The following is a 23,586-nucleotide window of genomic DNA, read 5'->3' as shown; positions in this document are numbered from 1 at the left end:
TCGCGTAAGCGCGGCGCCCGGGCTCCCTGAGGTGAGGCCCGGCCGGCTCGGGCGGGGGGGGGGGGCGGGGGAAGCGCCGCTTCTCCTCGCCGCCGCCGCCATGAGCGTGGAGGCGTACGGCCCCAGCTCGCAGACCCTCACCTTCCTGGACACCGAGGAGGCCGAGCTGCTCGGCGCCGACACGCAGGGCTCCGAGTTCGAGTTCACCGACTTCACTCTTCCCAGTCAGACCCAAACCCCGCCCGGGCCCGGGCAGGCGGGGCCGGGACAGGGCCAAGGCCCCCCCGGAGCGGGGCAGGGGCCGCCGGGACCGATCGAAGCACAGGTGAGTCCGGGGCCGGAGGCGGGGTGCGCTCGGGGGGGGGGGGGGTCAGGGCGTCTCCGGTGGGGGGGGTCCGGAAGGGGCGGGCGGGCCCGGCCGTGGGGCCGGCGAGGGGAAGCCCTGGGCGGGCTGCGGGGTTGGCAGCGCCGGACGGGGAAGTGGAAGCCGCGTGTGGCTGCTCGCCTGCCCCGCGGAGAGGAGGCTGCCGGCTCCGGAGCGGGGCCGCCCGCTGCCGGCGGTCCGGCGGGCCCTGGCCGGCGGCGGAGGGAGGGCCTGGCAGCCCGGCGCTTCGCTTCTGCCCTGGGAATAAGGGAGAGCGCGCTGGGGGGAGAACTTGCAGCCGGTTGTCCGCTGGTAAAGCCGGCGGACTCGGCGGTTGTATAGTGACGGTTGTGTCACTTTTGGGTGCGATGTTGAAGTAAGAAATCAGAAATGCTTCTGGATGTCGTTTCAGGTTCTTTTCCTCTTTAAAGCAAATATGACTATAGGTCGTATTAAGCTATCAAAAGTTTAGTGCTGGGGAAATTCAGCATTGCTTCCTTTGATTTCTTTCTTCCTGTGGCTAAAAGCAAAATATGCTTCGGATTTTTTGTTGTTATTATTTTTATCCTTACTTCTTTGCCCCCTTTTCTGCTGCACGGTTGCTAGGCTGGTTTGTTTTGGATTTGTATGGGAGTGACAGTCAATATGGCCTGAGACTTAAGTTCAGAGATCTGGTTCCTCATAACTTAAAAACAGGTGATTTTTTTTGTTATCTAATATAGTCTGTCGATGGTTAGTACGTAAATGGCAATTAAATTGTATTTATTTAACAATTCACAAAAACAAAAGAGGGAACTGGGGTTATATGCTCACAAGTGAAGTATTCTTGCAAATTAAGATACTACCTGTCACTGTGCTGCAGCTTGACTGTGTCTGTAGTAACAAAAAAAAAAGCCCCAAAACCCTGAAGGACTCTTCCATGTTTTTTTAAAAAGTCAAACTTTTCTTCATTTAAAGATTGTGGAATATTCTGCTAAGTTTCATTATATCTAGATAAATACTCGTGTAGTCCCATTATTAACAATTAAATGCTTGCAAATTATCTGTGTTTTAAAGGATGAGTTTGAAGAGGAGTTGAAATGCTTTAGATAAGTTTTTAAGCCTGAACCAAACATAGCTTGAGTGGGCTTGATTTTTCCTTTTACTTGCAAAACCTGATGCGTCAGGGTCTGTAAGTGATAGAGCTGTGGAAACAGAAGTAAGCAAACTGCAAACAGGCTGGCATGTCCAGGCACTGAGAATCTACAGGTGTGCGGTGCAAGACTGAAGGTGGTATTCCCCATCCGAGCCGTATCGGGTTTATCCCAGGACAAATTGAATGGCGTTCTTGTGCTTGAAAGTGCTCAGCGTGCGGCCTGGGCGTAGCTGCTGTGCGGTGACTTGCTCCAGGTTAGTGTGTTTGTAAGACAGAATTAGAGATGTGACCCTGTGGGCTGTTTGGTGGTTGTTCTGTTTACTTACAGCTTTTGAATTTTGGGTTTGGTGGACTTTATCCAGTTTGGGCACTGAGATATCAGAATTATTTATAGTAGTAGTAAAATCGCGTCTGTGTACCGTCAGGCTATACACTAATCAATTAAAAAAGACGGTTTTAATAAAATCTTAGTTTTTAAAGCTCTAATAGGTGGTGATTGTTCCAGAACTCACAGTAGAGAATAGGTGGCCAGAAGAAGAAAAACCGCCCCAAAATAAGCCTCATAAGCTAAAAGACCAGAGGAGAGCATTAATTTGTCTTTTTTTTTTTTGTCTAAACATGTTTGAAAAGCCTTTGAAGTAAAAAGAAAAAAAAAAGTATCTGGAGAGCACATTCAGGTACTACTATGTCTATAACTGTCCTGGCAAGAAGGAAGGTTTTGTTGTTTTGTTTTTTTTTTTTTTAAACTGAGTGCGTTTATGATGTTTCCGCAAACTCTTGCGGGGGTTTTGACTCCAGAAATGTAGGTTTTTGGGAGGGTGGGGAGAGGGACTGGACCTATTGCAACAGGAACTCTCAGAAGTGTGGTAAGTATAGTGTCCTCCTGCGCTGAAGTACAGCAAAACCCAGGTCCCTGGATCTGTTTAGACTTGTACGTTTCAATGGTCTCATGAGTGATAAGATCAGAAATTACGTGTTTTTAAAGATTCTGGGGAAAATTTTGCTGCCTTCAACAAATAATTTAAACTTGTTATGTCTTTTGGCAGGAGGCATACTAAATAGGAACTTCTAAGGCCCAAAAATTGATCACGTACATTTTGCTTAATTAAATACTGGCACTGTGATTATAATTAAGGCTACCTGAATAAATAATTTTCATTTGGAGCTGATAAACACTGGAGGTATATACTTTTACTCTGTTGCTTCATATTCTGATATATTTTCAGTGTCCTAGTGTTTAAAAAGATTAGTTGAGTGATACAGAGCACCTGATTTCTTAAGAGAATATATGATTGATTTAGCCACTCTGAGAGCTTAAATTTCCCAAGGTATATTTAACTGTTAGTTAAAGAGGTGGTTGTTACAATTGATTAGTGTCCAATTGACAAGACAGAGGTTAGTGCAGAAGCAATGTCTACTGCTTTCAGAAAACTATATTTCCATTGTTTACCTATAATTACAATCAAACATGGAAATAGATTTTTTTTTTTCTAAATATTTTAAGATAAATTCTGATTTCTGCTTTATTTCTTCACTCTTCCAGGCAAGGACTTTGTTACGATGCTAGGAAGCAGTCACGTGCTCAGGGAGCCTGATGGACAAGGCGCAGGGTGTCAGCGTGTTACCTAAGCGGTTTGAGTGCGAGGCTGAAGGAGGCTGGGTCAGCTATTAGGTGTTCGGTCTGGGCTATGGGGGCTGGATTTCATTTCCAGTTCTACCAAAGACTTTGTATCTTAGCAAAATGACTTACTCCTTGTTGCTCAGGTCCCCGTCTGGAAATATGGCTTACTCCACGCTGCTTTGGAGGTGTTGTGGGGGTGAATGTTCTCGGCCATATCCCCTTCCTTATTGTGAAAGGGAGAACAAATAAATATAAGAGATTATAATAAGGTACAGTAAATAGTCTATAGCTTTAATGTAAAGAATCTACAAACGACAAATAGTTGGCTTATCCATGCAAGTCCAGAAGTGTGGGTTTTTTCCTAAAGTGCGAGGGGGAAATGACCTGAATCAGGACAGTGTGACTGGGTGTCCTGCGGTTGTTGTGCAGGGTTGAAGTGCATTGCCACAACTGATTGGACTGCAGTCTTGTAACAAGAGTACTCTTCTAGCAAAATACCTACTTAACTGCAATTATTTTTCTTGTTACAGCTTGAAATGTACCACTTTAAAGTAGAACTACATTAAGTGGATATAGCTGCATTCACCGGTGGATCAGCTGCTGATGTGGGTGGGGTGTGTTAGCTGGAAGCACCGTGAGAAATTGAGATGGTAATATTCTGTTACCGCTGATTTGGGGACTCACATGGTCAGCAGCAGCCACTACTTAAATTACGTCATCTGATTTACTATTCTGTAGCTCAGTTCCCCGGCCCTTTACTGTTGTCTCTTGACGAGTATTTTAGAGGCCAGAAAAGGAGCGAGGGAGGGACCGCAGTACCTTGGTGATAGTTTCGGAGCACCTCAGTGTTCAGATTGCTGTAGCTGCTAAACTTGCTGTGCCAGAAGTTTCAGTCAACGTGTTTAAAATAGAGGAGGCCCCCCCCTTATACAACAGTTGATGGTGCCAGATTTTTAATAATATGCACATAGGCTAACATCACAGTAGGTTTTAGAACAATAGTTGAGTCACTTCCTCATTGTGCGCCTGCCAAGGCCTAGTACTCGCTGCTGGATTTTCATAGTAACAGGTGACATCATTCCTGCCTCACTCTCTGAAAGGGCAGCAGCTCCCCGGGGTGTAACTAACGCGGTCACCTGGTGCAGAAGTCCAAGTAGCTTGCAGTTGCTGTAGTTTCTTGGTTTTCTGCCTTAAAAAAAAAGTTTAGAATTTTATTACGCTTCAGCAATCCAATTTTTTATGAGCACCCAAAAAAAATTGATTAAACTTGTCAGCTGATGTGTGTGCTAATGTATTATGGCTCCTTGGAATAGACTGCTAGAAGGGCACCTGTGAGTGCCTGGTATTCGTGCTTCTAAGAAGTTCAGATTAACTTAAGGCTTTGGAACTCCACCTGTTCCATGGTCAGTTAATAAGTTATCTTCATATTTTGTAAAGTGGCGCTATCTATCTAAAATGGATATTTATCTTCAAACATCTGTGGAGATGCTATTACACAGTGAGCTGATCGGATTTGGGTTCATCATACTAATGGGCTGTTGCATGCTGCTGCAGTTTCTTTTGGTTTTTTCCTTTTTCCCTCTACTACTTCTGCACATTCTATGCCGACAGTTTCTCTTGGCTGATTCTTTCTATTAAAAGCCGGTACTTGGAGGTAACATCAATAAAAAGCCATACCACTTAGGTGGTGTTTTGCAAATGCACCTCATTTCATTTGAAGATAATGAAACAAAGCTTGTGTCATTGAGTCCAGTACCTTCCTGCTAAGGGGAAATGTGAAGTGGCTTAGACTTATTTTTAAATTTAATGTTTGCAATTGGCTGTTAAAATTTAATGTGCAATACTGAAACTAGCTGGCATGGAATCTAAATGAGACTTTCGGAGAAGTAAGCTTGTTTTGATTTGCTTATGAGTTAGAGCTTTAAAATGCTACAGCAACTATTTTAATCAAATTTCTTTTAATAAAGGTTTAACATTCTTCCCACTGTGGACAGCTTTCTCATCTCTTGTCAGAGAATTAAGTTACAGATACCAGATAAATTGCATTAAATGTCTAAGTGCAAAAGAGTTACTAAAATACTATATTGATAGACAAAGGCCTCGAGTGACTCTTATGCTCCCATTTATTAGCTAGTTAAAATTTTCAGAAATAAATCTCATCTTGTCTAACCCAATACCTTTAAAAACAGTTGGGGGGGGTTAATACATCTGATGATTTTGCTGTGATAGGGAAACTGCCTCACAGCACTCATCTCAAATGTTTTGTTAATATTGTGCTCATCATTGCAGTCACTGTGGTGGTCCCTTCCTCACCTTTTTCCACTCCACATTAACGTGGATTATGGTATGCTTATCTCTTCTCAGGTTTTAGTGAGATCTTGGCTAAACAAGTCAAAGAATCAAGTGATTGAGTGAACAAAGCTCTGGGGTGTGTGGGGATCTAGACATCCTGGGACTTCTTGACAGCACCGTGTTGAGGTGCTGAAGCTCCCCATGGCTGTTAGTCTGTAGGGATGCAGCTGTGGAATTAAACCAGAACACCTGTGAGGCCCAAGGGGCAATGGCTGCTCTAGCCATGCTGAAATCTAATTTGTGACATTCATGTTTCTTGATGCTCCTTCCTGGTGGTAAACGCACTGGACTCAGTATTGCCAAAAAGGAGTTATTTTTAACGTGAGAAACACTTGGTGTGTAAAAGTTGCTGACACAGCACCAAATGTTGCAGAACTTCATGGTTCTGGCAGTGTATCCTCAGTGGAAAGAGAGCACACCTGGTTTGTATGTGCTGCGTTAGCACACAATCTCTGAAGTGTGTTGCTCTGAAAACTTGAGCTGCGTTACTAGTTTTGATGGACTTTTGCAGTTCTCTTGGATAACTTGGAGAGGCCTTGTTTTTTAAACGAAATCGTGTTGTAGCTGAAATAAAATGAAAGTACCACAACAGTGCCTGTCATACCTGATGTATTTTGCAAGTATATTTGTTTGATTCAGTACGTAATATGGTTAGTATATCTTGAACAAGTGGTACTGCCCGGAGAGTTAGCCACTCTGCTGAAAACCAGTTTCTTTTCTTTCTTGCACTATTCATACGTTATTTTTAATTAGGTTCATATGAGAACAGGTTTGTTGATTACCTGGTCTCTATTGTCCAAGTGTCATGAAGTTGTGCTTCTGATTTGGTGAATAGAGAACAGCAGAAATAGGTGGGGAAAGTCCTATACAGTAAAGATCCTGTTTTCAGGTAGATTCCTGGAGTAGAATGAGGGATGAAAAAACAATGTTTGATACTGCTGGAATTGTTTAAATGGAATTTTGTGTGTTGTGTAAGACTGTATGGAAAAATGTAATCTGCAGGAAAGCAGTCTCCTTTTGTTGACTTTTTTCTATTCAGTTGGATTTTAAATAATCCTGTAAAATAGGAGCTAATGAAGTCGGAATATATATATATATATATAAAATATATATATAAAATATATATAAAACTGCTATGTGTTTCAGCTCTTCCCAGTATTTTTCTTTCCTTTTGGGTTTTTTTAAATCAAACACAACTTTTTGCTTTGAGGAGTAGGGGTTACTGTCCTTGGCTTTATGTTTTGGAGTCTGTTTTGATTGTATAACTTAATCACTGAGCTTGTATTTCAGGTTAATGGACCTGATGGCATTCTACAGAATGGAGCTGTGGATGATAACGTGGCTAAAACCAGCCAGCTTCTGGCAGAATTGAATTTTGAAGAAGATGAAGAAGATACCTATTACACAAAGGATCTTCCTGTGCATGCTTGCAGGTAAGGCCTAACCTTTGCCCCAGGCTTATTATTTCCAGAGGGCAGGAGCACTTTGTGTGAGTGAAAGGTGTATGCTTAGAGGATTTTTAGAATTTGAGAGCAGCTTCCTTGGAGACAGCCACGTACTGGTAGGAAGATGGTGCCCTCTGGTGAGCTCTTGTGTACGCTTAGAGCTGCCATGGCCAGTAGGTCTTTGATCTTCCTCGAGGAATAGAAGGCTCAGCCAGCCGAGGGGTGGTAATGGTGGGAAGAGTTCAAATACTTGTGACTCCAAACAGAAGTTTAGCTTGTGTTTGATACTTTCACCAACACTCGTGTTCCCTAACTTTCACTTCCCCTTATTTTTGTGCACTACTAGGTTGTTTAAATCTTGTATTTGAATTTTCTTATAAGCAAATACCCAATCACTTCCTGTTTTTTTCATTTTTAATTCCAGTTACTGTGGTATCCATGACCCTGCTTGTGTGGTTTACTGTAACACCAGCAAAAAGTGGTTCTGTAATGGGCGCGGAAATACATCTGGCAGGTAAACAGTCAAATGATGGAAATAATAATGACAATCTTGGTTTAGAGCATGTTTGTTTTGAAGTGGTATGATGTCTGTGACTTACATTTTGGTGATCATCGAAGTCTAGTGACTTAAATGTGAGCCTCCAACCTCCTCTTTGGCTTTTCCACTGTTGCCCGCTTAGACCTTGATCTCAGCAAAACTTGAATCACTTTTGTGAAGTGAGCTTGCTGCTTCTTCCCCCATCCTGTGTTCCTGCACAGCACAGTAGAACTGATGCTCTTTACCTGTGGAGCTTCGGGAGGCTTCTTTCAATTACCAGTAACATAAAAAGAATTTTTTACATGTTTCCTATTCTTTCGCGCTCATCTACCTTAAAGCGTTCACGCACTCAGAAACCATTCAAAGTGTGTTAGCAGTATCTTTGCTTGGATGAAAAGAGCAAGATCTTACCGATGTCTGCCACAGCATAAATAGATTTTATTTGTGTCTTTTAATAAGTGAGCTGATATATTAAGTTAGGACTAAATCTGATTTTCCTATTAACGTCATACAAATGTATGTCCTCTCTGGTTTCAGCCACATTGTTAATCATCTTGTGAGAGCGAAGTGCAAAGAGGTGACTCTCCATAAAGATGGACCTCTAGGAGAGACTGTCTTGGAATGTTATAACTGCGGATGTCGTAATGTGTTTCTCCTTGGCTTTATTCCAGCTAAGGCAGACTCTGTGGTGGTTTTGCTGTGCAGGTGAGAGAATGCCTTTGTTGGCATGTTTGTGTCGAGTCTATTGCATAGCCTTATTTGTAAAGGGCAATGCTTGCTTTCATTTTGTTCCAAAATCTATTTTATACTCTGATTTGCCACTGTTTTTCCTTTAAATGATCATATAGACTTTTTGAATTGTAAAGAAGTAGATAATGCAATAAAGAAACATTCTGTTATGCTAGGTAAATGCCTTAGGTCTATAGAAAAGTATTTCTCCAAATGAAGTGGTACTTAATGGAAGAAAGGTGTTTTTCCCCTTTGTTAAACTGTGATTTTCAGATGTGGAAGAATAACGCATCAGTTAAGGAAGTTACTCTGGAGCCCTACTGCAGTAGTGAGTCTATTACACAGTATGTTTTTCTGTCAGCTTGTAGAATCATTTGAAGACGACAGTAAATTGGAAATTGTTCTCTGATGAAGTTCTGTCAGAAATCACGATTTTATAATTGTATATATTTTTATTAAACGCTGTCACTTACCACGTATTTGACAGTAGAAGGTGTGTTTCTACAGAATGAGTTTTCCTATTTGTTTAAACAACAGATGGGAAGTAATCCTGAGTGTTTTCTGATATATATGTGTGCGTAATCTAATGGACTGTAACCACTTTCAAAGGTGAGTGTCATTTAATATTTTAGATGCTGAAATTTTCAGTTCTGGAAACACCAAAGAAATACTGCTTACGATACCTAGCCTTCCTGGGGTTGAAATAGCAAATACAGGAACTAAAAAATGAATTGGCCCAGCAGGCTGAGGTGGTTTTGTTTTTCCCTTTTAAGTGAGATACTTGAGTTGTTCTAAGAGCATGATAAACCTATTAGTACACTTCACACGATAGACTTTTTCTTACACTTGTCTAATTTAATAATTTTTTCAATATTTTGGTTGTGCAGGCAGCCATGTGCCAGCCAGAGCAGTTTAAAGGATATTAATTGGGACAGTTCACAGTGGCAGCCTCTTATCCAAGATCGCTGTTTCCTTTCATGGCTGGTAAAGATTCCATCTGAACAGGAACAGTTGAGAGCACGTCAGATTACAGCTCAACAGATTAACAAACTGGAAGAACTTTGGAAGGTATGTGCTGCTTTTCAAATACTGGTTGTACTTTACCAAGTGCTAATTTTGTGTTTTTATGAAGGAGGGACAAGATTGTTTTAGCAACTATATAAGGCAGGGAACATATTTAAATCACATGAGGTTTAAATCTTGCAGATTTGACAAGCGATGCAACTGGGAATTGATCAAAGGATTCAGGACATCATTTATCAAAGTAGGAAGGTTTCCCCCTTAGGTTCTTCAGCTCTGTTTTGAGTTGCACTGTCAGGCAATCTAAAAAAACAACTTTCCTTCCCCCTATCAAGTCTGCCGCTTGTTTCTGCTTTACGTGCTGACTTGCTGAGTAGGGAGCTGTTAGTCCACGCTGGGTATTCAGTTACTGCTTTTTGAGAGGTTTTTCTGTACGTCCTTTAACGCATAACAAACCTGATTGGATGTGAGCGAGCATGACATATAATGTCTTGGGGTAGTTTTAACAGGTTATTATACCTTGATATAACTTCCGCAGTACTATCAGTCCTGTTGCACAGTGAGAGCTTGTCACTTGTTTGTACTTAAAACTTTGAAACACAACATTTGTGCTTTAAATTCTAGGAAAATCCATCTGCAACCCTTGAGGACTTAGAAAAGCCTGGTGTTGATGAAGAACCACAGCATGTCCTGCTTAGATATGAAGATGCTTATCAATACCAAAATATATTTGGTCCTCTAGTCAAGCTTGAGGCAGATTATGACAAGAAACTCAAGGAGTCTCAGGTAACGTGCTTGAAATACGTCTGTCTGAGAGGGCTTCTGACCAGTTCTCTGGTATCAAACACATGGTCACTGGTAACAGCATAGAAGGAAGGCTCAAGTGAAATAAATGTCTGTTACGGTACTATTACGTCACGGTAATTACAGTAGTAATGGTGATGTATGATAAAAGGGAGAGGAAAGAAAAATCCTCAAACTGAGGTTTTAAAAAAGAGCTTGAAACACTTGAACTTCCCTCTTTTCTGTGTTCAAAGTTTATCTTTCCGAGTACCATATTATATCATAGAACTGTGGCAACTTGGCCACCTTCTCTTGTGTTGTCCTCATAACCTGAAGTTACCTTAGTCAGAGTTTCCAGTCAAACTTGAATTTTATGAGGTAATGGAAGCACTTAGTGGATGTTCTAAAGGTGAGGGGAGAGAATAATGCAGATGGTGATGAGGACTGTTTCTCATTAAGTAATGCTTTTGTAGACCAGAATTATCTTCTGCAGATGGTGTGAACTCAGTCCATAAGAATAAATACAGATATTTGTCTATACTGTGACACTGGAACAGCAAGTTTTGTACTTCTCTACTATTTTGAAGCATAGGACGCTGAGGACTGTGGTAGTTGGCAAACAGCTCTTTAAGAACATAATGGATGCCTTTTCTTTACCATTAGACCCAAGATAACATCACGGTCAGATGGGACCTGGGCTTGAACAAGAAACGAATTGCTTATTTCACTTTGCCAAAGACTGATTCAGGTAATGACAGCTTGATTGTGTGTGTTGTCTGGGGTTTTTATGCCTGGTGAATAACATCGGTGTTTAAAGACCTGTGTTGATCTGGCCTGGGATATAAGATAGTGCTGTAAGTTTTTTGTGTTGGGGGATGGTTGTTCATCGGTGAATATTCTGCGAGCATTTTTTCCTTCCTTTGTAGATATGCGTCTTATGCAAGGAGATGAGATCTGCTTGAGGTATAAAGGAGACCTGGCCCCTTTGTGGAAGGGAATTGGTCATGTTATCAAAGTTCCTGATAGTATCCTTTACTTAGTGAGCCTTCAGGAAGGCTTAATTGAAGGTTGAAATCTCTCTGAGAAATCAGTAAATGCGTATAAATAATTTTGAGATCATTTTAATTTGTCATGGGGATCTGCTAAAAAAATCAAAATTGGGAAAAATAAAATTCAAATTTTTGCTATAGATTACTACTTAACGAGGTTCTACAGATTATGGTGATGAGATAGCCATTGAGCTGAGGAGCAGCGTTGGAGCGCCTGTGGAAGTTACTCATAACTTCCAAGTGGATTTTGTGTGGAAGTCTACTTCGTTTGACAGGTATTGAGAAAGCATTTCAAAACTTGGCAGATAATGGGTGCAGTTGGTGTGTATATTTTCCTTTACCTTCAGTGGGAATTCTTGAATGACAAAAGTTGTATTGGTTTGTGACGCTAGCGATCAGAAATCTGAGTATGCCCAATGCATCAAGTCTGAACACATGATATCTGGTTCATAAGAGCAACAGGCCTAACTTTTACTAGAAATGGAATTAATCTAAATGCCATCAAACTGTCAATTTTTCTCATTTTGGAGGCATGCTTAAGGTTTGTTGCAAATATATCAGGAGGGGAAATTTACCTTACGTTTAGTAATACTTGGTATGTAAGAAGAAAAACTGTTCTGTAGTTCAGCTTCCTGAACACTGCTCTGTCATGAAGTGCTTTCTGATTTTAGCTTCCTAAACTTCGAATTGCGTTAACTAGTTGAAATTTTAAGGCATTTGAATTGGCTGCGGGGTCAGTAGGCTTCAGACAAGTCTGTACTGCATTTTGTAAGACAGGAGTTTGTTTGTTGTCCTGAAAGAGAGATGTACTGAGTATAAATCTTCTTCAGATCCTGCACCTAAAATTACTATTGCAGATTCTGTCAAAGGCTGGTGTTTCTCTACAGATTTTTCTGGTTATAATACTTTGTAGTACTCACATGGGGAAAAACAAGATCTGTGTTCGCAGAGTCTTAGTTTTTGTCTCTTAACTCTGTTAGTAAGTGTTCTACGTTGTTCTCTTTTCCCCAGGTATATTTTAATTTGTGCCTGATGCCTGATTAACCCTTGTGTTAGGACACTTGTGCATAGTTGTATTTGAGGTCACACTGATTTTTTTTTTTTCTGTCCTTCCCTCATCTCAGAATGCAGAGTGCTTTAAAAACATTTGCTGTGGATGAGACTTCAGTGTCTGGGTACATCTATCACAAACTATTAGGTCATGAGGTAGAAGATGTAATTATTAAATGCCAGTTGCCAAAGCGCTTTACAGCACAAGGACTTCCTGATCTCAACCATTCTCAGGTAACCTCATCTCCTTTTTACTACACGCGAAGAATATGATAAAGGATTTATGAATAGAGGTTGAACAACTTTCTAACTTCCTGCCCATTGAATGCTAAATAGCAATAAAAATTTTTTTTTTTATAGGTTTATGCTGTGAAGACTGTCCTGCAGCGTCCTCTGAGCCTTATTCAGGGTCCCCCTGGTACTGGAAAAACAGTGACATCAGCCACAATCGTCTATCATCTGGCTAGACAGGGCAATGGGTAAGAACTATTCTCTCTAGATATTTATGTATGAGGTTACTTTATTAATAGTCGAAGAATCAACTTGATTTTAAAAATTAAAATAACTTGTATCATTGAACTAGAGCTTTTCTAGAAGTATATTTTTCTGGGAAGACTTGTGCTTATTTCAGAAAATATTCTTCCCCAGCAGATTTTTAGGGGATGTGTGTCCTAACACATGATTTTATTACAAGTCTAGCGGAAAAAAGCTTACAGCTCATTGAGACTTACTTTTTGCTTAATTTTTTTTTTTCAAGGCCTGTGTTAGTCTGTGCTCCAAGTAATATAGCTGTAGATCAGTTGACTGAGAAGATCCATCAAACTGGACTGAAAGTGGTTCGTCTGTGTGCTAAAAGTCGTGAGGCAATTGACTCTCCTGTGTCCTTCTTGGCATTGCATAACCAGATCAGAAACATGGATAGGTAAGAAATGGTTGAGGGGGGCAGGGGAACAAAAAAAACCCAAACCCACGACTTAAGTGTTGTGATGGACACAACTGATGAACTGTGTAATGATGACAACATGTATTTGCTTGATGTGGTAACTTTTTTGTTTGTATACGTACCATATTTACTTTTACAAATGAGTTCCACTGTAATCCTGCCACGTTGTTAATTAGGCTGTAAAGCAAAATTCCTTTTTTTGCAGCATGCCAGAGCTTCAGAAACTGCAGCAGCTTAAAGATGAAACCGGAGAACTGTCATCTGCTGATGAGAAACGTTACCGTGCACTGAAACGAACAGCAGAGCGTGAATTACTTATGGTGAGGTTCCATCAGTTCTAGCAGCTTAAATAACTGCTTTCTGCCACTTGAGGCATAGTTGCAACTTGCTGGTGGAGATCAGAGTACAATTTAACTTCGGGGGGGATTCCTGGAATGGTATTGAATACTCTTCCATGTAGAAATATTGTCCATTGATATCCTACTTGATTAATTTCAGTTGTGTTTCTGTCTCAGAATGCAGATGTGATCTGTTGCACGTGTGTGGGAGCTGGTGATCCAAGACTTGCAAAAATGCAGTTCCGCTCCATTCTGATCGATGAAAGCACGCAGGCTACTGAGCCAGAGTGCATGGTGCCAGTTGTCCTGGGAGCAAAGCAGGTAGGAACCATTGGATTTCATTAAAGAAAACAGTTTATAAATAGAGGAAGTAGCATCAAGCAGTAACGTTCACAGTGTAGGCACAAAAATCCTTTCCTTTCATGGAAGACAATTCCATAATATAGATCTAAATGACTTTATTTTGTGTTAGTCCTGTTAGCTTTCTGTTTCCATGGCATAATCTTTGCCTAGAACATGTTGGTCTTGTTGGAGCAATCTGGAGACTGAATAAGATTTTATTTGAAAATGATCAGCTGAACAGCTAGTTGACACTAAAGGTTTATAAGCCTTAGATCTGAAGCTTATTACAAATCAGACTGATTAGTTCCAAATGTGTTTCACAGTAGGATATTGCTGTGGTTTCTAGCTGTTGGGCAAGTTTCAGAAAATACCAACTGAGATCAAACTTTCTTTTCCACAGCTTATTCTTGTAGGTGACCACTGCCAGCTTGGTCCTGTTGTGATGTGTAAAAAAGCTGCAAAGGCTGGCCTATCTCAGTCTCTCTTTGAGAGGCTTGTGGTGCTGGGGATTCGTCCGATCCGCCTGCAAGTGCAGTATCGCATGCATCCCGCACTCAGTGCTTTTCCATCCAATATCTTCTATGAGGGTTCGCTCCAGAATGGTGTTACTGCAGGTAAGCAAGAATAGTACTTCTGCAAATTACTTTTCATTCATTAAGGATCAAAGGAAGGATTCTTTAATCTAAATGAGTTTTTTAATACATTGGCTTAAAAAGAGAATTGCCATGGCACTTACAGTTTTGAGTCTTTAAGGTGCTTTGATATGAAAATGAGCGTTCTTGCTAGTAAAGCAGTGCTGACTTTTTTTACTTACTGTTTTTGTGCTTTTCAGCCGACCGTGTGAAAAAGGGGTTTGATTTCCAGTGGCCACAGCCAGATAAGCCAATGTTTTTCTATGTTACACAAGGACAGGAAGAAATTGCCAGCTCGGGCACTTCTTACTTGAACAGGTAAGCCAAATTCAACACTGAGATATATAAACTTACACTGGGATGAAGTATTTTTAAGTATCTCAAATGTAAGGGAGATTAAGTGAATCTGTTAATAATCCTGTGACATCCCTTGGAGACAGTCACAGGTAATGGAGTCAAGGGAAAGTGCAATATACGGTTCCTGCCGCAAACCAAATAGCTAAGCGTTTCTCTATCCTTCGGAATCTCTGCAACAAAATTCATAGCATTCTGTATTCGCCATCGCTTGCCTTGCGATGTGAATAAAGGCATAACAGCTAAATAAAGGCTTGTGTTTTCGAAAAAGAGTTACTTTCTGCTTCTGTGAAGGTGGTATCTGTACTTCAAATGAGCCAACCCACAGACCTCAAATGGATTGTGCGCTGGGATACAGTACTTCAGTGCTATTGATTCTTATGTTCTGCAGTACTCTTCTAAATTAATAAAATGCTGTTTCCTATTAACAGCTATGATTGAAATTGCTTGTGTGCTTTTTTTAATAAAAGTTGCCCTCAAGGATAGCGCAGGCCGAGCCGCATTTTGGAGTTGATTTGCCCCAGGCTTCCTTTACAGTAAACGAAGAGAAAAAGGCATCTCCGGTGGGAGCAGTTCAGGTCTTAAGTGGGTTTGAATTGTTCTGTGGAGGTGCATGCTTTCCTTCACTGGTAGCGTAAGGAGCATGGGACAATTTAAGTGCCTAGTATGTGGGATGAATTTGGGCCAGCAAGTAAACTGACTGCAGTTGCAGCAGGAAGTGCTGATCAAGTCCCATTTTGAAGCCAAAATTCCAGTAGCTCCTAAAGCAGAGTCCTAAGTTTTAGATTTTGGCAGGGGTGCGAAAGGGATGGGAATTTCATTTTCTTTTTCAAAGAGTGAGCTTGAAACGTTTTGCTCCTCTTGGTCATATGCATTTGTTCATGTGCCTGGAAGGGAAACCAGACCAACTTATGAAAAATATCTGCTGTGATATTTTTAATGTTGGTCTGTTTCATGAACAGCATGTGCAAGACTGCCGAATGCGGCAAGCCAGATTGCGCACAAACAAATGGCACAATAGTTGGCTGACAGGGAGATTGGCATTAAAAACATTCTATATTTAAAACTTTAAGATAAAGCAACTGAAGGATCTGTTTGCACAGCAGGCTGGAACATTTTTAATTATCTCACTCAAAGTACATGTGTACATTTAACTCTGCTAAGAAGTTCCATTTCAGAATGATGGCCACCATTAATTTGGCTATTCCAGGAAGTGCAGTCGTGTAGTTCTGAGAAGGTGGAGGTGTATATTAAGGAGAAATTTCTGTGTCATTCTGAGACCTTTTTTTGAGGTGTTGGCTTTTGCCCGTGTTCCTCTGGCTGAGAATATCTATGCGTGGCCAAAGTCAAGAGGGGATAGTGGTGAACGTTCCTGCACAGCTTAAGCCAAATTTATTAGAGTGCTTGAGCTATGCAGCGTAAAATTGATCTCTTTCTTGAAGTAGACTTTCTGACAAAAGGCTAGCGCAGCATATATGTTCAAGTTTTTTAGACCCATTGCCTTGCAAAAAGTTAGGCCTAATGCCTTGATTCTCCTTAGATAAACAGCTCTCTCTTTCTAGGACGGAAGCTGCCAATGTGGAGAAGATAACTACAAAGCTATTGAAAGCTGGTGCCAAACCAGATCAGATTGGCATTATTACTCCTTACGAAGGTCAACGATCCTATCTGGTGCAGTACATGCAATTCAGTGGTTCCTTGCATACAAAGCTCTACCAGGTACGGAGTCATTGCACAAACGAGAACACCTGGGATGCAGAGAAGCTAGAAAAGTCAGATATTGTGAAACTTCACATTATTTTCGGTTTTAGCCTGGCTTCTTAGGCGTCAGTCTGTGTTTATTCTTTAGTAATTTTAGAGTGCTTTATTTAATTGCAGTTAAAATAGACCAGGGAGGAGAGTTTAGGAGGTAGCAAATGCCAGTAAGCGTCAGGGGAGCAGTTGGCCAGATGAAGGAGAAAGCCCTGTTAAGGTCTCTGTTGACAGGAAGGCTTCAGTGAGTCCGTCCTCTGAGGACTCATTGAGGCACAGAAGGGAGAGGTCATTAGTGCCTCAGCTGTGGAAAAGCTTCACTCAGCTTGTGTCTTAGATAAAAGCATCAAGCCAAGAGACATGCAGGAAACCAAGCTCCATAAATTCTGATGGTCATACTATTTATTTGCTTGGGACTATTCCCGGCCATCCGTGGAACTCCTCTACCAAACATTAAAATTTGTTGCTACAAACAAGGCGGTTGTATGTTTAATGTAGTCTGTTTTGCAATATTGAGAACTTGGTCAGTGTTTTCACTGAAGGAAAGCTTGGTGGAAATACTTTTACTTCTGCCAGGAATGATCTGTCCCTCTGATTCAGGTTTCTTGGTAGCTGGGAGCAGCAGTGCTAATTTGGAGCTGTCTCACTACGAGGTTTTGGAACAGCCAGAAGTCTTTTTGGCAACATACCTAGAAAAGGGATGCTTTCCATAGTGCAAATGCCAGTTTTGGGGAAATGTGAGAACCATAAAGCAGTGAACATAAAAGTAATCTGTCCTAAACTGAGACTGTGTGTTCTCCTTTAGGGAAACTATTTAGTGACCAGTGGAACTATTAAATCATTCGTCATTACAAAAATAACATTTTTGTCAAATGATGGGAACTGCTAGTGCATGGCCAACGCATTTTGTAATGCCTGTTGGTAGCATAACTGTTTTGCGCTGTGCTTCCGTGATTTACGTGTTTTCCTCTGTTTCAGGAAGTGGAAATTGCAAGTGTGGATGCCTTCCAGGGACGAGAGAAGGACTTTATTATCCTTTCTTGTGTGAGGGCCAACGAACACCAAGGAATAGGGTTTCTGAATGACCCCAGGCGTCTTAATGTAGCTCTTACAAGAGCAAGGTGAAGTAATATTGGGCAAATTTTTATCTATTCTAGAGACCTGATTCGCTCTGCTAAAGCATCGATACAGTCCGACTAACAGAAGGTCTGTGTGTTGTGGGTAGCAGGCCCATTCCCCACCCGGTTTAAAGGAGCCTTGAGTGATTTCAACATTCCCTACAACTTACAAGAGCGCTCTCCACCTAATCAGTGTTACTGTTTGGCATCAGCAGTTTGCAGAAGCCACCATGTCGTTCCCCTTTGTCTGCAGGACAGAACTCTTCCTTTCATCTGCTGCTTTATCCCTTCCAGCAACCATTTTCTTTACCATTTTGCGTCTCTTAAAATGGATTTGATTACTGAGAAGGGTAATGTGGAGTCAATACCATGTTGGTTGGCTTCCTTGGTTTCTGCAAGCTTTAAACCAAAACAGTGTGGTTGGCTGAGCACACTGACATGTTTGGCAAGCCTGCAAAAGGAAGCTTGCGATTATTGAGAAACTGGCTGCAGCAATCTCCTTTTAAGTGTTTTGTCATACTACAGAAATCATCTGCTGTAAACAAAACAATTGAGTCAGGGTCTCCTACGCCTACTGTCCTGGGCTTTTGTTAGGTGCCTGAATTTACTGCAAAGGAGATTGACTTTGAGGCTGTTCTGATGTTAATATGTAACATGGCTTTGGTTTTAGTTAGTTAATTTTAGTTTTCCTGTTTGTCTGCTGTTGTACAGGTATGGAGTAATTATTGTTGGGAACCCAAAAGCGCTGTCTAAACAACCCCTTTGGAATCACCTGCTGAATTACTACAAGGAGCAGAAGGTTCTGGTGGAGGGACCACTGAATAACCTCCGGGAAAGCCTTATGCAGTTCAGCAAGCCCCGGAAACTTGTCAATACCATCAACCCAGTAAGCTGACCTTTCCTGTCTCTCAGATGTTTGTGCCATGGAGCAACTGGGGGTTGATTGATCAATTATAAATGGATGGAATAAGCAGTCACCCACATAGCCTCACACACCCATCACTTTCCATTTCTGATCCCTAGTTAATGCAGTGTGACCCCAGTAAGGTGCTGCTTCAGCTGTTTCTAAGTTGAGTGGAAAAGCCTTTTTGGTGCTTTTTTTTTATTGCTATTTACTGCAAAATTTTATGAGGGGGTAACTTCTGAGGTGAATGAAACATAAAGTAACTTTTCTGTAGAAATGGCAAGCTCGTTAGGCGTGTGTACTTAATAGCATTGTACTTCATCCTCAACCTGCAAGTTTTATACTTATCCTTTAATATAAGTAGTCACTGGGGGGGGGGGCTTATCAGCTGTCACAGGACAATGGTAGGAATAGAGCAAGGGAACCTCATCAGAACCTCAAAATAGACTGAAAATTCATCAGGGGTTTCACAGTTTGAGATAGGCTGCCTGTAGGATCTTTTTTTTTTTTTCTTGCTAGCATGATGTAGTTGAAATGATAGTTGGATGTTTTCCGTGTATCAGAGCCAGTTAGTTTCCTCAGCACTTGTAGATTATGCATTACCTGTGGAGTTTAACTGGGTTTTTTACCCAAAATAACTTACACTGAAGTTGCAGTGCAGAGTTTTCTATGCAAAGGCTTTGTCTAACTCCTATAATGCTTCCAGGGTGCCCGGTTCATGACTACTGCCATGTACGATGCACGTGAGGCTATTATTCCAGGATCTGTCTATGACCGGAGCAGTCAAGGTAAAGGAAGCTATCAAAATTAACACCTTTATAGATTTATTTGGTTTTCCCCCAACTAGTCCTTGGGGTATGGTATCTTACAGACTTCAAACTTTTAAGTTTCTTTTACAAGTTTGAAGAGCCACTACAGAGAAATAGGGAATTTAAGAACTGAAAACGTTCATGGTGTGCCTGAATTTTTTGCTCTCTGTATGTAGAAGCCCCTACAGTCTAACTGGATATCTGCAGAGAAAGTAAAAAATGAGGGGGAAGGGGGGTGGGGTGGTGTAAGCATTTTGGGAGTCTTAGATGGTGCTGTAGGAAGAGTAATTGTGTAGGGTGAACATACGTTAGATGAGTCTCTGAAATTTTCAAGTGTGGAATAAATGGCGAACCAGAGATACGGTAGGCTTGTCCTTTCAATTTCTGGTTCTGATTTATCCTGCTCACAAGTCTTCCCATTACTGTTAAAAGCAGGAATGTGAATTGATTTTTAAATATTCAGGATGCTGGAAATCATTGTGGCTTTTCCTCCCCTCCCCAGGGCGCCCATCCAACATGTACTTCCAGACCCACGACCAGATCGGGATGATTAGTGCTGGCCCCAGCCACGTCACTGCTATGAACATTCCTATCCCTTTCAACCTTGTGATGCCACCGATGCCACCACCGGGATACTTTGGCCAGGCGAACGGACCAGCCGCAGGTACAGGGGCAAGGGTGAAATGGTACAAAAGCCACATTTTAGGTCTGAAGTTGGAGAATGGGTTTTGCTACTCTGGCAGCAGTGCTGGTGAGAGTAGATAACGATGTGCTTCAGTAACAAATCTGAGTGGTATGGAGTACAAACAGCAGCACAGCAGCCTCCAGCGAGCGTCCCTTCGCTGTGTCTACACTGGTGGTTCTGCCTTTTGAGTCCATAAAAACATTGCCTCTTGCGAGCGATCGAGTCTTTATCAAAACAGTTAATTCTCACATGTTTGCATGTGTAAGACTTCTCACTGTTGGTTGGAATAAATGCTTTTCCAGGACGTGGGGCGCCAAAAGGAAAGACTGGTCGTGGTGGGCGCCAGAAAAATCGTTTTGGAATTCCTGGAACTAGTCAGTCAAACCTTCCAAATAGTCAAGCGAGCCAAGATGTGGTGTCCCAGCCTTTCTCCCAGGGTCCACTGACTCAGGGCTATATCTCCATGAGTCAGCCATCACAGATGAGTCAGCCTGGGCTCTCCCAACCAGAATTATCACAGGTAAGCAGGATTTGATGTACAGTCTGCTCTTTTTCCTGGGTTTTATGTCAGTGATCTGTGCGCATGTGCATCCTTGTTCCCTAGTACTGAGGAAAATGGGAACTAAAACCATTTTCAATGACTCGGCCACAGCATTTCATACGCCTCCACTTGGTGGACTTTATAAGTACACTCGGGCATAAAAGCGAAATGCTGCATGTATAGACTTTAGCTCGAGCCTTAACTTTGACCTGCTTGCCTGTTCAACAGCCAGCTATTGCAAAAACCTTAGTATCTGTGGAAATCCTGCAGCAAAAAGAGTAGATTTAAAAAAAAAAAAAAAAAAAACCAAAACACCAACCAAATGAAAAAAAAAATCCCCAACAAAACAAAACCTCTCAGACTTCATCATTAACCTTGGCTGCCTGGTATTCTGCTTTGTAAGGGAGCACTTGAGCTTGGTAATGAGTTAGAGGCTTAACACACACTTTCATTTTCAGGACAGTTACCTTGGTGATGAGTTTAAATCTCAGATTGACGTGGCGCTGTCACAGGACTCTACTTACCAGGGTGAACGTGCATATCAACATGGCGGAGTGACGGGACTGTCACAGTATTAGAGTGTAAGGCACCCGAGGTTCACTCCTCTGCTTCTTACTCCCTGATTTAAGTTCATGAGCACAGTGTCTGTCTTAAGAGCGACATTCCTAACGGGACTGTTGTTTTGCTTTCAGGTTGAGGAAGAAGAGCTAAGCTTGTGTGGAGCTTAGTTCATCAGCATTTTATTCTGGGTAATAAAAAAAATAAAATAAAATGGATACCTGTTTTCCACTGCTAAAACTGAAGCACCACTGTGTGAGAGCAACAGGAGAAAGAAACCAACCAACGGAGAGGAGAGAGAGAGAAAGGAGCGCGCGCGAGAGAGCCCACTGCTAGCTCACTGAGACAAGGAGACTGACCGGAGAGGAGAGAGAGCACCGAAGGACTGGCTGGCGCCTCACGGGGAAGGCAACTCACCCTGAAATGAGTGGTCAGCCGAGTCCCTGCTCCCCCAGTCAACCAAGCTCGAGAGAAGGGCCTTAAGCAGGTTTCACTTCATTCCATACTTCTCTTTGCGAGCAGGGCATTACTTTTCAGAGCAGATGGGGAGAGGAAAACCCTCATCTCAGAGTTGTTCTCGTTTTAAAGGGGTACTATATTTTAGCAGTAACTGTTTACATTTTAGAAGCAGAGTATCTTGAGAGAGAGAGAGAGTTCCTGACTAAGTGACAGCCAGCCAAGCAGAAATCCAGCGGAACATAGCTGATGCTCAACTCTGAGATGCAGGTTTTGTTGTCCAACACTGGCTCTGAAATCCTAGTGTCATCGTGTCGCCCACATTCTGAACGGGTCTTTCGTGACAAGGTGGTTTTAAAGAGATTCTTTCAAAGGAGCACTGAATTTTTAGAAGTTTGTCTCTGAATTCTTAGTGGTGGACCTGGGAGATCCTTGTTCTGAGAAGCTTACAAAAAGTTTAAAACCAAACTAAATTAGAGCACCAACCTTGAGAACTTTCAGTGTGATTAAAAGTTGCAGCAATCAGCCTCTTCTTCCTACATTGGATAGCAGTTAGAGTGAAAGGAGCCTGCGCGCTCGAGCAGGAGGAGGGTTTCAAAGTGTTTTCTGTATGCTTTAATTGGCTACTGTCTGGACTCTACTCTGTGAAAAACAAGCCTTTCTGTAAGATGAACTTTGCGCTTGAAAGGGGATGGGTTCCTGTGCCCTTCGGCCCTGGAGGAAAAGATGCTAACAGGCCTGCTTTACTCGCTCCCTCAGATCTGGGGAAGAAGTAGTGGAAACTGGGGATTATATTGGTTTTGAAGTAAAGACTCTACAATGTTACTGAAGCAGGTTGGAAAAATGGACAAAGCAGGCAGTTGTTGGAAGGTGGCCTCTGATAGCTGGGTATAATTAGAGATAATGGGTTAGGCTTTTGTGTGGCTTCTTCGGTGATTAATGCAGATAGCTGAAAGATTCAGGTGTTGAAAACCAAACCCGGAGCCTATTTTTCAGGTAGTGGACACGGCTGTGCCATCAATGCTGGCTTGAGAAATAGCTGGAAGTCAAAACTGAAAACAGCACATAAGAGAAGCCATGCAATTTCTAAGTTGTACCCATGTCTTAAGTCATATGGGAACACTGGGAGCATTTTATTTCTGTCTAAACCTTTTTAGAAACAGCGCAGAGAATTTAAAATTCCTACAGACCCATTTTTATCAGATCCCTAAATTAGACTAACCTCTACCTCCTAATTGGCAAAGAACAGTAGAGCGTGATTCACTAACCTCGGTGTTTTTAAAGTTTGAATTACGTTAGCTTTATACTCAAAGGGCTCCAAGTGTTTCTAGTCTTTTTTTTGGGGGGGAACTCAAAATACCTCTCATATGAATGTACTTAAATGACGTAAAACCCACTTTTTGTAACTGGGGGGGAAGCCCTTTCATTACTGTCCTTTCTGTAATCGTTGACCCGCTTTCATAACCTGTACTTGCTGTAGTTTTTCCAGTGTCTCTCCCCCAGTGCAGACCTGGTGTAGCATGCCCACAAACCGTGAGTAGCGTGCACATAAACATGGAACAGGTGTTCAAAATTTTCTTTCAGTCCTGCAGAGAACATAGTTCAAGAACTGCAAAAGAAACTTTCCAGAAATGAAAACCATTCTTTTCTCATAAAAAGCCTCCAGAGTTTAGACTTCTAAAATGTGAAAGAATGGAGACACGGGCCACCTTCCTTCCTTGTAAGATGGACTGTTTTATTTATTAACGTTGCCGAAGGGCTTTTTAATTTTTTTCCTTCTGTAGGCTGCATAGTGGTATAGACTTTTCTGATAGGTTTAAGCTGTAACCCTCTGTGCAATGCAATCCATTGAGTAATGTAACCCCCTCCTCTGCCCTCACCCCCTTTCTTTCACCGATGGGAATGCTTGCCTCTGCTTTGTGCTGGTTTTTTCCTTTGTAGCAGTTACTGAGTTTTATAAATCCAGACATCAGTGCTAGCACGGTGTTACTCTTTTTTGATTTTGTCTCAGTTTGTTTTAAACCTGTTTGTCATCAGTAACATATTAATAAACAGCTCTTGCATTCAA

The 23,586-nt window shown here is 41.7% G+C and overlaps 1 protein-coding gene across 2 annotated transcripts; it reads left to right on the top strand.

Moving 5' to 3' along the window:
• Positions 1-91: 91 nt before the first annotated feature.
• On the top strand, positions 92-23,586 carry UPF1 (UPF1 RNA helicase and ATPase). 2 transcript variants are annotated; one of them, XM_087769546.1, is made up of 24 exons: positions 92-325; positions 6,763-6,905; positions 7,342-7,431; positions 7,993-8,160; positions 9,072-9,252; positions 9,829-9,990; positions 10,651-10,735; positions 10,914-11,012; positions 11,203-11,311; positions 12,161-12,320; positions 12,447-12,565; positions 12,844-13,008; positions 13,235-13,349; positions 13,545-13,688; positions 14,110-14,323; positions 14,542-14,659; positions 16,258-16,414; positions 17,426-17,568; positions 18,277-18,451; positions 19,176-19,257; positions 19,781-19,942; positions 20,266-20,483; positions 20,963-21,085; positions 21,197-23,586. In XM_087769546.1, the coding sequence occupies exons 1-23, from the start codon at positions 101-103 to the stop codon at positions 21,080-21,082; spliced, it is 3,354 nt and encodes a 1,117-aa protein (XP_087625672.1). In that variant the 5' UTR covers positions 92-100; the 3' UTR covers positions 21,083-21,085; positions 21,197-23,586. The 2 variants fall into 2 exon arrangements, with proteins under 2 accessions (XP_087625672.1, XP_087625671.1); XM_087769545.1 differs by having other exon boundaries at positions 11,194-11,311.

Source organism: Nipponia nippon, unplaced genomic scaffold (genome assembly GCF_047370975.1).
Source record: "Nipponia nippon isolate SJK-2023a ecotype South Korea unplaced genomic scaffold, ASM4737097v1 scaffold_31, whole genome shotgun sequence".
NCBI lineage: Eukaryota > Metazoa > Chordata > Aves > Pelecaniformes > Threskiornithidae > Nipponia > Nipponia nippon.
Note: the sequence above shows the minus strand (reverse complement) of the source record. Positions and strands in the feature narration are given on the sequence as shown.

Bases quoted from the DNA above. Each gene is read 5' to 3' on its own strand.
- UPF1 (XM_087769545.1), top strand. From the start codon at position 101: ATGAGCGTGGAGGCGTACGGCCCCAGCTCGCAGACCCTCACCTTCCTG. The intron at 14,324-14,541 runs GTAAGCAAGAAT...TGTGCTTTTCAG, and splicing joins CCAGAATGGTGTTACTGCAG to CCGACCGTGTGAAAAAGGGG. The intron at 16,415-17,425 runs GTACGGAGTCAT...CCTCTGTTTCAG, and splicing joins TGCATACAAAGCTCTACCAG to GAAGTGGAAATTGCAAGTGT.